Source organism: Thecamonas trahens, assembly GCF_000142905.1.
Source record: "Thecamonas trahens ATCC 50062 unplaced genomic scaffold supercont1.79, whole genome shotgun sequence".
NCBI lineage: Eukaryota > Apusomonadida > Apusomonadidae > Thecamonas > Thecamonas trahens.
In genome coordinates this window covers 38,708-49,571 of record NW_013657601.1, presented here as the reverse complement: position 1 = coordinate 49,571, position 10,864 = coordinate 38,708, and the positions used below count along the sequence as shown (strand labels likewise).

The following is a 10,864-nucleotide window of genomic DNA, read 5'->3' as shown; positions in this document are numbered from 1 at the left end:
AAAAAAGTGTTTTCTCATAATACCCTTTCTCCCCCCCCTCTAGCATTCACCTGGTGTGTGGCAACTATCCCCCGTAGCGTGGCGGGGGGGGGAATATCATGCCAGAACAATCCCCTCTTTTTTTCCCACCCCCTCTCCCACAGATCCTGGTGTTGTCAAAAGGGGGACTCACGCTCTCTCCTAACAGAGCGCCTTGGCGTCCCCACATAGGTGTACTCCCCCCTGCCCCCCTTGTATCTTCCCCCACCGCTCCTCCCTGTTTTTTTGTTTTTTGCCCTTTATATATCACAAAAAAAAAGGGGCTTCCCCCGCCGGTCCCCCACATTTCCCTTTGCCCCGTTCCTCGGATGTACAAACCCATTTTTTTTTTTTTTTTCTTTTTTTTTGGGGGGGGGGGGGGGGGGGGGGGGGAAGAAGGGAGAGAGAGTCACGTGTTGCCCTTGTCAGGTCGTGTGTGTGCGTCTGGGAGTGGTGTCACCACTGGCGGGAGTCGCCGAACGTGACATGGCGAAATGGCTGCTGGTGGTGCGTCTTGGTCGGCTGGGGGCTTACATCGGCTGGGAGCTTACATCGGCTACTGATCGGTGGCGTGACATGGCAAAATGGCTGCTGGTGCGTCTTGGTCGGCTGGGAGCTTACATCGGCTGGGGGGGCTTACATCGGCTACTGATCGGTGGCGTGACATGGCAAAATGGCTGCTGGTGCGTCTCGGCGTCGAAGACAGGGGGGGTCTCGTTTACATCGGCTACTGATCGGCGGCGGCGGCCTCCATGGCACGAACGCGGGCCTTGAGCCGGTTGAGGCCACCAACGACAGCCTTGGAACGGCCTGCGGTGGCGAGGGCGGCGTTGAGCACTTCGAGCTCATAGTCGTCGGCGCCGTTGCCGGCTGCCTCGGCCTGGACCCGCCAGAGGGTCGCCTGCGACCGGGCAAGCTCGTCCTTGAGCTGCTGGACCTGGTTGACGTAGCCCTCCTTTTCGAGAGCCCAGCGCTTGGACTCACGGCCAAGCTCGTTGGAGAGCATGTTGACGCGCTCGGTGAGGGCCTTGATCTTGGCGGACGACGCTTCGGCGTCGGCGCTGCGGGCGGCTTCGGCCTTGGCGGCGGCAGCCTTGGCGGCCTTGGCGGTGGCACGGAGCTGGGCGGCGACCTCCTTGCCGGCGGCCGAGGCCGACTTGGCGGCGACCTTGGACTCGAGGCGGGCGCGCGAGTTGGCGTCCTGAGCCTCATAGCGGAGCCGCTTGTTGGCATCGAGCAGGGCCTCGTTGTCCTCCTTCATCAGCCGCTGGGTCATCTGGGCGTTGTGGCGGAAGGTGAGATACTCTTTGGTGTTGGCGGTGAGGAGGGCCTGCAGCGATGCATTGGCCTTGAGCAGCTCGTCGATCTTGGCTGCGTCGTGCAGACGGCGCACCTCGGCCTCTTCCAGCAGGCGGGCACGGTCCTCCTTGTACGCGGCCTTGGTCTCTGCCAGCAGCTGGTCGCGCTCGGCGACTTGGGCCCTCAGGGTCTCGATGGTCAGCAGCAGGGTGTCATTCTCATCGTTCGGCATGTATACAGTGCGAAGGACGCGGACGCCAGACTTGCGGGCACCAGGTGGGACAGCCGAACCCGGATGGGGGGCACGCGGTGGGGCCTCCACGTGCGGAGCCTTGCGCGACTCGGCGGCTGCCGACCATGTCGACGATCCCATGGGCTTGTTGTTCTCATCCGAGGCGCCTGTGCCCGCGCCCGCGCCATCTGTGGCGTCGGCAGCCTCAACATCGGCGTCGGCACCGAGAAAGCGGCGCATGCGGACAGGCTCGCGGCCGGGCATGTAGGTGACCTCTGAGGCGACCGGCTTTGTCAGGGCGAGCAGCTGCTTGATCTTCCTCCGATCCTCCAGCTCCTGCACGCGCATCTCATCGTTTTCTGCATACACTTGCAGCAGCTGCTGGCGCTCGTCATACACATACAAATGAGCCTCATTGAGAGCTCTCTGCAAGCTCTCGATCTCCTCTGCCTTCTTCCTGCTCTCCCATTGAGTCCGATGCATGACCTCGTGTGAGACATCACACTGTTCGATCTTGCGAATGAGCAGCGCACGCTCGGCCTCAAACTCCTCTGCCCACACACGCATTCACCCATGTTGGCCATTGAAGCCGATCATTGTCGAGTGAGTATGGTGGTGTGGGTGGGAGTTGTTGGCTGGTGCGCGCCAAAAGGCCGTCAGACGGCCAACGGCTGGTGGGGTGGAAGAAGGGCGGGGGGGGGGGGGTGGCAAGGCGGGGCGGGGGGGCGTACCAATGCGTGCACGGTAGTAGTTGAGAAGAGAATGTGAGAGGGGAAGTGACTCGGCGGTGGACATGGTGTGTGTCTGCAGCCGTAGGGGGTGGGGGTGGTGTGGTGGGGTGGGTGGAGTGTTGGTGATCGTGATCGCCGTCATGATCGTGATCGCCATTGTGATCGTGATCGCCATCGTGATCGCTGACGCCTTCACCGGCAGGAATGGTCATCGGGTTGATGGCTGCTGGGGTTGGGATGATCCTGGCGAAACCGTCATCATCACCCACATTGAACGCAAATCTGATAGAGCCAGAATCGACCAGGTGCTGAAGGTGTGGGTAGTTTCTGCCCACCCCCCCCCCCCTCCCCCCCCCCGCCCTCACAAGGTGCGGTTAACGCTTGCTCGTCAACGACCAAAGCGAGAGAGGATACGACACTTGTCCATGGAACATGGCGGCAGTGTTCGACCTGGACACGCCTTCTCCGACACGGACACGACGGAGGGGACGGCACGGTGGTAGTGGTGGTGGTGGTGGTGGTGGTGGTGGTGGTCGGGCTGCTGCCACTCGGGAGCTGCTGCGAATGGACGAGGAGCTGTTGGCTCAGCTGACTGGAAGCGGTGGAAGCGGTGGAAGCGGTGGAAGCGGTGGAAGCGGCGGAAGACGTGGAAGCGGTGGGAGGCGAGCTGGCTTTCAGGGACGATCGTTCAATGATGATGCAGCTATGGAGATGGTCCTGGGATCGCCGATGGGGATGGGGATGGCGGCGGGTGGAGCAAGGCGGCGGCCGCGAGGATCGGCGAGGAGTGGTGGTAGAGGACAGGAGGGCCGTGATGATGACATCGACGTGGATGTCTCGGGCTTTCTGGAGCAGGTCTCGCCCCTGCTCGACTCGATGCGGTCGGAGGAGGACGAGGTGAGGGAGGTGGTGCTCTCGCCGAGCGCTGGGCCGAGCCCTGCTACCCGCAGGCCGACAACTGATGTGGCGGCGCGGGCTGCGCTGGCGGAGATGGAGACGGCCGACATGGCCACGCTGGCAGGCGAGCTTGAGGCGCATCTGGCCATCCTCAACGACGCGTGCGACGAAGCCGAGGCGGAGCTGGAGCGGCTCCGGCAGCAGCGGACGCCGTCGGAAGAGGTTGCGCTCCGGGCGCGGCGCATCCGCGACCTCGAGTCTGCCATCACTGCCGCCGGCCTTGCGGTGGATGCGGAAGATGCGCGCATGGCCGACGCTGTGGGTGTCGCTCGCGAAGTCCGTGCCTCTCTTGGGCGAGTCTAGTATGTTCCTGTGTGTAAACGACTGCTGATCGACGACCGACCGACGTGAGGGATGTGAGCGAGGTGAGCAGCGCAAAGCGACACGGTCGAGGCAATGGAACGACACCTCTCCCCGACACCCGCCCATGCCATCGACCGAGGCCGAGCCCATGGACGTCGAGACGACTGACGCTGACACCCCTACGGAGACCCCGCGCACCCCTCATGACCGTACGTAGCGTTTGGTACCCCCCCTCCCCCCCCCCCCCCTCCTATCTCCACCTCTGTCCCCTGTCCCCTGTCCCCGGTCCCTTGTCCGCTTCGCAGGTGGGCGACCTGCCTGGGCGCGACCCAAAATTTGGTCTGTGGCCACAAGAGCGACACCGAAGGCGGGCGTCGGTCACCAGAGCCAGCACCAGAACCAAGCCCCCCCCCCTCCCTCCCTTCCTCCCTCCCTCCCTCCCTCCTTCCCTTACTTACGGCATGGCGGATGCGGGTGTGTGGTGTTTGTGTAGTGATGGCGGACGCGGTGACCAAGCTCGAGCGGACGGTGGCGCACAAGACGACCCGCCATGTCGGACGTGTGGCTCGTGGGGTGGCGCTCCGGTTTGCGGTGGAGGGCAGTGTGCTGGGCGAGTTTGCAAAGGAGAAGCTGGGAGAGGCGCATCCGCTGGCGGTGGGACTGGTGGCAGTGCTGAATGGGAGCGATGCTGATGGGGCGGAGTTTGCTGATGCAGATGTGGCGAGCGAGGAGGTGGAGGGAGTGCTCCCGGAGATTCGGGTGTACATCCACCTGCTTGCGGTGGTGAGCCTCATTGCAGAGGGCCGGCACGTTGCGGCTGTGGCGGTTGCGCAGCGGCTGGAGGCGTATGTGCAGGAGCAGCAGCGGTTCACGCTTGTGCCGCTGGCCGGCAAGGTGTACTACTACTTTGCGCGTGCGCACGAGCTTTGCGGGTCGTCGGCAGCGGGGCGGGCGACGCTGCTTGCGGCGCAGCAGCGGGCGTCGCTCCGCGGCGAGGACGAGGTGTCTGCGGTTGTGGTCAACGCGCTGCTCCGGTCGTACCTCGCAGCGGATCAGTACGACCAGGCACACAAGCTTGTGCTCAACTCGCGGTTCCCTAGCAAGGCGTCGTCGAACCAGCTCGCGCGGTACCACTACTACATGGGCCGGATTGCGGCTGTGCAGCTCAAGTACAAGGAGGCGCACAAGTTCCTCGCCGAAGCAGCGCGCAAGGCGCCGCAGTTTACGGCACTCGGGTTCCGTGCGGCAATCCACAAGCTGCACTGTGTGGTGTACCTGCTCCGGGGCGAGCTGCCGGACAAGGCGACGTTCCGGCACCCGCAGTTTGCGGAACTCCTTGCACCGTATCTGGAGCTCGCGCTCGCGGTGCGTGTGGGTGATCTCAACGGGTACAACGCGGTGCTGGAGGCGCACGCTGCGACGTTTGCGGGCGACCGTGTGCTCTCGCTCATCAAGCGACTGCGGCTCTCTGTCCTCCGGACCGGGCTCCGCAAGATCAACATGGCGTACTCGCGGATCTCGCTTGACGACATTGCGGCCAAGCTCGGGCTCGCGTCGCGCGGCGATGTGGAGTTTATCGTGGCCAAGGCCATCCGCGACGGCGTGATGGACGCGGTTGTTGACGCGGAGACCGGAGTTGTGACGACCAACGAGGTCGGCGACGTGTACTCGAGCTCTGCGCCGCTCGACGAGCTCTCGCAGCGGATCAGCTTTTGCTTCTCGATCCATGACGATGCGGTGCGGGCGATGCGGTACCCCGACGTCAAGAGTAAGGCTGTTGTTCGGGGGGATGCTGACGAGGAGGACGTTGATGAGCTCGATCTTGTGGATGCGCTCCTTGATGATGAGGATGATCTCGAGGATCTGTAAACGTGTGGACAGTGTGTCGGTGTGTGTATGTATTGTAATGTGGTGGTGGTGGTGGTGGAGACGGTTTTGAGCGTGGTGTGGGTATAACTGTTCGTTGTTGTGAATGTTGTCTGTCGCTCCACTCGTTTCGTTCATCGTCGACCCGACCTAGTTGGTGTGAGGGGGGCAGGGGCAAAAAAAAAGCAAAAAAATAAGCGAAGGGCGCGGACGTAATCGAAACGCCGACCTATGCAGCTGCAATGCATTGCTCTACCCCTGAGCTACACGCCCCACTTCGCTGAAAACTACTGCACAACCAACCCTTTTTCAATGGTCTACTTCATTCGACCGTATGCGGTCCGTCTGTCCCCCCCCCCCTCTGCCCGTCAGCCGTTGGTCCGGCCGACCAGTCTCCCACAGCCCCACACTGCACGTCAGCGCAAGATGGCAGCAGACGCAGGGCAAGCGGCCGAGTTTACTGCATACGACATGGTCGAGACAGAGCGGCACGTCCTCGTCTACGTCGACGTGCCTGGCATGTCGGACGACGCGTTCTCGCTCGAGTACGACGGAGGCGCCCTGGTGGTCGACGGGCAACGCTCTGCATTTGCCACTGCCGAGCGGCACCGATTCGTGGCCCAAGCGCGCCACGCCGGGCCCTTCCATGCCGTCATTCCGCTCCCGGATGAGCTGCATCTTGATCCGGCCTCGCTCGAGGCCGAGTATGCCGCCGGTGTCCTCGAAGTCACTCTGCGCAAGGTCGCTGCCGAGCCCCGGGTCATGGTCATTCAGTTTGGCTCGTCATCGACGGCTGCCGCACCTGCTGCGGCTGGGCCCACACCGGCAACACCGGGCACGCCTGCCCCGGCTGGATACAACTCGCCGTATGTTCAGCCTGTGGCTGACAAGCAAACGGATCGCATCGCGGTTGAAGAGGATGACTACGACGATGTCTACTAACCCTTTGCGGTATGGTTGTTCGGACGCGTTGTTGCGCGTCTCAAAGTGAACAACTCGATGATGCTTGACTACCAGGTCACCGGCCGACGCTGCGCGACACCTGCTTGGCCTGCGGCTTGGGGTGGCAGGCGCGCCCGCACGTGACGGCGGCCGACACGTAGACCCCCGCCCATTAGATGCCCGAGTTGCCGCCGCGGTGACGGAGCCGAGTTGCGCTGCAGTGCCACTGTGGTGGCTGTGTTCAGCTAAGAGGGCTCGATGGCTCGATCTGCGTGTATGTCTCTGTGTGTGTGGTTGTGTGTGCGCGCGTGTGTGTGGTAAAGCAAACCTGCCGCGCATGTTGCACCTGAAAGGCGCCGTGCTGGACGATGATGAGCACGATGAGCGCTGGAGGAGGGGGGAGGCAAGTCATGCGAGGCACTTGCTTGGTCAGCGATGAGCAAGGCTGGCGGGTGGATCGATGTTGGACGAGGTGGGCACGGCGAGCAAGGCGAGGACGATGGATGTAAGCAGGCAATCGAAGCGAGCAATGGGAGCACCGGGCTACTCGATGATGACCACAACGATTGACGCAACCAAGGCGACAGCCCCAGACCGCTCGGTGGCGGACGAGGTAAAGACGGCAAGGAGCACGGGACCTCGAGTCGCTCGCTTCGATCGGGCTAGCCGACGATGGTGCTGACTTTGCTCCAAGTTGCAGCGCCACATCTCGGCCGACGGCGGCGCAGATCAGGCAAAGACGTCCTGAGCAAAGCGGCCGGATCGAACAAAGGCATCAAAGACCTGGTTACCAAGAAGGTCGGTAAAGGCAGCCTTTGTGCCGACGCCGAGCGTTGTTTCGCGCCCGCAGACGTAGATCGAGCCACCGGCAGCGACAAGGTCCCGGACTCGGGCGGCGTGATCACCTTGCCGGAGATAGTCCTGGACAAAGACGGCGCCCGACGGGCTCGGCTCATGCTGCGCGGCAATGGTGGCTGTGGTAAGTGCTCCATCACTAAGCGCAGCAGCAATGTCGTCGGCGTACAGATCGTCGACACCGCGCCGGTCGCAGCCGAGGTACAGATGGGCGGGTCCGAGAGCAGCTCCACGCGCGCGCAACATCTGTCGGGCACGCCAGAAGGCGCGCAGCGGAGCCACGCCTGCTCCGGCGCCAATGAGCATGACGGGCAGTGTCGGATCGGAAGGAAGTCGGAAGCCTGAGTCGCGCGCAAAGGCGCGGACGACACTGCCGGGCTCGAGGCCGGCCAGGTAGTTGGAGCAAAGGCCGTAGCGTAGGACCGAGACGGTCAGATCAATCTGGGTCGGGCTGGCCTCTGCGGCCGATGCAATCGAGTAGAACCGGGCCTTCATGGGCGGGGCAATGTCGAGTAGCTTCTCCAGCGCAAGGCGCCCAGCCAGCGACGGCGCGTCGGTGATGACGTCTGCCAGCGACGGGCGGTATTCGGAGCCGTCGAGAGTGGCGTGGGTGCGGGCCGCAGCAGCGCGATCTGCCAGCACTGCCGCCTCGCCCGGATCGGCTGCAAGCTCGGCCAGTGACGCCAGCACTGCCGCCGATGGTGGACCGGTCAGATCCTTGTGTGCCTCAAAGATGGACGCAACGGCGGTCGGCACCTCGACCAGCTCGCCGTGAACAATCGCGGCGTGCGCCGGGTTGCGGGTGGCAGGAACCGAGATAAACTGGTGCGGATCAAGTTGGAGCATGTCGAGAACTCTGGCGACCTTTGCTGAGCAGTTCCGCGGGATGATGCCGACGTGGTCGCCGGTGGCATAGCGCAGCGGGGTGGCGGACGCGTCGAGCTCGATGTGGCGCGCCGATCGCTGCGAGTTGGGAGCGTGCAGCTCGATGTTGCAGCTCGTTTTCAGCAGAGCCGGGTGAGTGAGGGAGACCGGGAAGTTTGCGCGGCAGTGCTCGATGTGGGCGTGGTATTGCTCGCGCGCGGCTCGGCCGGCATCGGATGCGTGGGTGGCGATGACGACGCCCGGCGCGCGGGCTGCATCGGGCTTGGTCGGCGGCTGAGACGTGGTCTTCAACGCAGTCCACAGGCTGTCCTTCCACGCGTCAAAGTCGTCATCTATCCAGTGGCCGTTGAGCCCAGCATCGTCGCCGAGGCCGAGCGGGGTGAGTGGCTCGCCGCCGAGCTCGACCAGGCGTGTGTGGAGTGCTTTGGCTACCACGTTGAAGCGCTCCGGGTACGCGGCCGAGTTGCCGAGACCAAAGACGGCGAATTGGCGGCCATCGAGCGAGCTTGACGTCGCTTCGAGATGGGCCATAAGCTCGCGCGCATTGTCGGTCGGCTCGCCCTCGCCACACGAGGCGCAGATCAGCACCAGGACAGCATCGGGTGGCAGCGAGTTGAGCGGGACGAGGTCGTTGGCGGCGACTAACGAGGCCGTGTGGGCGTGGACGGCAGCTTCCTTGGACAGCTCTGCGGCAAAGGTCATGGCGGTACCGGTTTGCGAGCCAAAACCGATGGCCAGGTGGGAGGCTTGGCGCAGAAGGTGGGCCGATGTGGTTCGGGAGAGGTTGAGGCGGAGCATGGAGAGGGTGTGGGAAATGCGAGAGAAATTGCCGTGGGCAGAAAAATAATGGGTCACTCTGGGATCTCGGGGGCGACGTCGTATGCTATCGCAGGAGCTACAACGGGGAACAGCTCTCGGACGCTGGCTCGGTAGTTGCATTGCTAGCTGAACGGCTTGATATTCTCGGCCTTTTACTGTGCTCGCCTCTCTCGATCGGAAAAGTGACCGGCGTATATGAGTTGTCGTCGCAGGCTAGCGCCCACTTACAATTCGTCGAGGGTATCAGCCTCGTGCTTGATCGGCACGGTACAGGCTACTACTCCCCGCGCATCATGGCGGCGATATCGTCTTCGGGCTTGCCGATGGGCTTGAGTCCAAAGTCGGAGACGAGGACGTCAAGGACGGCCGGCGTGACAAAGGCCGGCAGCGAGGGACCGATGCGGATGTTGCGGATCCCGAGGTGGAGGAGCGAGGCGAGGACCGCAACGGCCTTTTGCTCGAGCCAGGAGAGGCTGATCGAGAGCGGGAGGTCGTTGATGGAGTCAAGGCCAAAGGCGTCCTTAAGGGTGTTGGCGACGACGACTGCGCCGTACGAATCGTTACACTGCCCGAGGTCCAGGACCCGCGGCAGGCCGGTCTCGCTCAGCTCGCCAAGCGGAAGCGTGTTGAGCCGGTACTTGCCGCAGCCGGCGGTGAGGATGACCGAGTCAGCGGGTGTGAGCTTGGCAAGCTTGGTAAAGTACGAGCGCTCGGACTCTGAGCCGTCGCAGCCGCCGATGACAAAGAACCGCGAGATCTGGCCGGCCTCGACCAGGTCCTTGATGGTGCCGGCGAGGGCAACGATGGCCGAGTGGCCATAGCCGACGTTCATGGCCGGGGCCGGGGCGATAAGCCGCTCCGAGCCGTCGAAGCCCGGGCAGCGAGCGCGGCTTCGATGACTGGGGTAAAGTCGGTGGATGGCACGTGCTGGATGCCGTCAAAGCCGACGGCGTTGGTGGTGAACAGCCGGTTGGCATACTTGCGCCGCGGCGGCATGAGGCAGTTTGTCGTCACCACAATGGCACCCGGGAACAGGTTAAACTCGAGCTGCTGCAGCTGCCACGCCGTTCCGTAGTGGCCTGCGAGGTGGCGGTACTTGGCAAGCTCCGGATAGCCATGGGCCGGCAGCATCTCGCCGTGGGTGTAGACCCGGATGCCGGTGTCCTTTGTCTGCTCGAGCAGCGCTTGGAGATCGGCGAGGTCGTGGCCGGAGACCAAGATGGCCTTGCCCTCCTTGGGCGTTGTGGTCACGCTGCGCGGCGTGGGGGTACCAAATGCAGTCCGATGCGCAGAGTCGAGCATGGCCATGACCTCGACGTTCTTGCCGCCGATGTCAAGGACGTGCTGCAGCATGTCGGCCATGGTCGCCGACTCGGCGCCCGACTCGACCCGGGCGATCTTGGCCAGCGCCGAGTGGATAAACGCATGGACAGAGTCATCGGTGACACCAAGCTTGGCCGCATGGTCTGCATACGCCGCCATGCCCTTGAGGGCGTATGTTCCGAGCTCGATGGCGGAGCTGAGGTCCGCGTCGCCCACTGCATCTCGCCGCGCAAGGACCGAGTACCGCGATGCAAGGAGGCCAAGCTGCTCGTCGTCGTAGGCCTTGACGCCGACAGCCTTGGTCGTTCCGGTTGCGCCAGCTGCCAGCGCCACGTTTTGAGTCATTTCGTGCAGATCACCGGCGTGCTTGATGTAGTCGGCAAAGCGGGATGAGTCAAAGTTGACGTTGGTCAGAGTGGAAAAAAGGCCGCCGAGCATAAAGGCGTCGACCTCGGGCGGCAGCGAGCCGCCGGCCTTGTTGATGGCATCGGCATTGATCGCAATCCGCTTCAGCTGCTCAACCAGGAGATCCTGTTGGGCCGCAACCTTGGGTGGCTGTGCGTGTGTGTGTGTGAGTGGTGAGTGGTGGGTGGGTGCGTGTGTGTGTGTGTGGGTGGGGGGGGTAGGGGTGGGG

At 63.5% G+C, this 10,864-nt stretch overlaps 6 protein-coding genes and 1 non-coding gene across 7 annotated transcripts; 3 read left to right on the top strand and 4 right to left on the bottom strand.

Moving 5' to 3' along the window:
* Positions 1 to 745: 745 nt before the first annotated feature.
* Positions 746 to 2,344, bottom strand: AMSG_11433 (CCDC77 protein; the record flags this gene model as incomplete). Its single annotated transcript, XM_013897244.1, has 2 exons — positions 746 to 2,100; positions 2,281 to 2,344. The coding sequence occupies 2 exons, from the start codon at positions 2,342 to 2,344 to the stop codon at positions 746 to 748; spliced, it is 1,419 nt and encodes a 472-aa protein (XP_013752698.1).
* Positions 2,345 to 2,985: 641 nt separating this feature from the next.
* On the top strand, positions 2,986 to 3,575 carry AMSG_11432 (uncharacterized protein; the record flags this gene model as incomplete). The annotated part of the gene is made up of 2 exons (XM_013897243.1): positions 2,986 to 2,994; positions 3,085 to 3,575. 2 exons carry the CDS (start codon positions 2,986 to 2,988, stop codon positions 3,538 to 3,540), a joined length of 465 nt encoding a protein of 154 aa, XP_013752697.1. The 3' UTR covers positions 3,541 to 3,575.
* Positions 3,576 to 3,657: 82 nt separating this feature from the next.
* On the top strand, positions 3,658 to 5,423 carry AMSG_11431 (26S proteasome non-ATPase regulatory subunit 3). Its single transcript, XM_013897242.1, has 2 exons — positions 3,658 to 3,749; positions 4,034 to 5,423. Exons 1-2 carry the CDS (start codon positions 3,665 to 3,667, stop codon positions 5,407 to 5,409), a joined length of 1,461 nt encoding a protein of 486 aa, XP_013752696.1. The 5' UTR covers positions 3,658 to 3,664; the 3' UTR covers positions 5,410 to 5,423.
* A 184-nt stretch (positions 5,424 to 5,607) lies between these two features.
* AMSG_20085 lies at positions 5,608 to 5,679 on the bottom strand. Its single transcript has one exon. It is a non-coding gene; the product is annotated as a tRNA-Cys (tRNA).
* Positions 5,680 to 5,832: 153 nt separating this feature from the next.
* Positions 5,833 to 6,348, top strand: AMSG_11430 (heat shock protein; the record flags this gene model as incomplete). The annotated part of the gene is made up of 1 exon (XM_013897241.1): positions 5,833 to 6,348. The coding sequence occupies one exon, from the start codon at positions 5,833 to 5,835 to the stop codon at positions 6,346 to 6,348; it is 516 nt and encodes a 171-aa protein (XP_013752695.1).
* A 729-nt stretch (positions 6,349 to 7,077) lies between these two features.
* Positions 7,078 to 8,886, bottom strand: AMSG_11429 (NADPH-cytochrome P450 reductase; the record flags this gene model as incomplete). The annotated part of the gene is made up of 1 exon (XM_013897240.1): positions 7,078 to 8,886. One exon carries the CDS (start codon positions 8,884 to 8,886, stop codon positions 7,078 to 7,080), a length of 1,809 nt encoding a protein of 602 aa, XP_013752694.1.
* Positions 8,887 to 9,184: 298 nt separating this feature from the next.
* AMSG_11428 (hydroxylamine reductase) lies at positions 9,185 to 10,785 on the bottom strand (the record flags this gene model as incomplete). The annotated part of the gene is made up of 2 exons (XM_013897239.1): positions 9,185 to 9,763; positions 9,808 to 10,785. Coding segments are annotated over 2 exons (1,557 nt in total), but the record flags the coding sequence as incomplete, so codon positions are not given.
* Between the last annotated feature and the right edge of the window lie 79 nt (positions 10,786 to 10,864).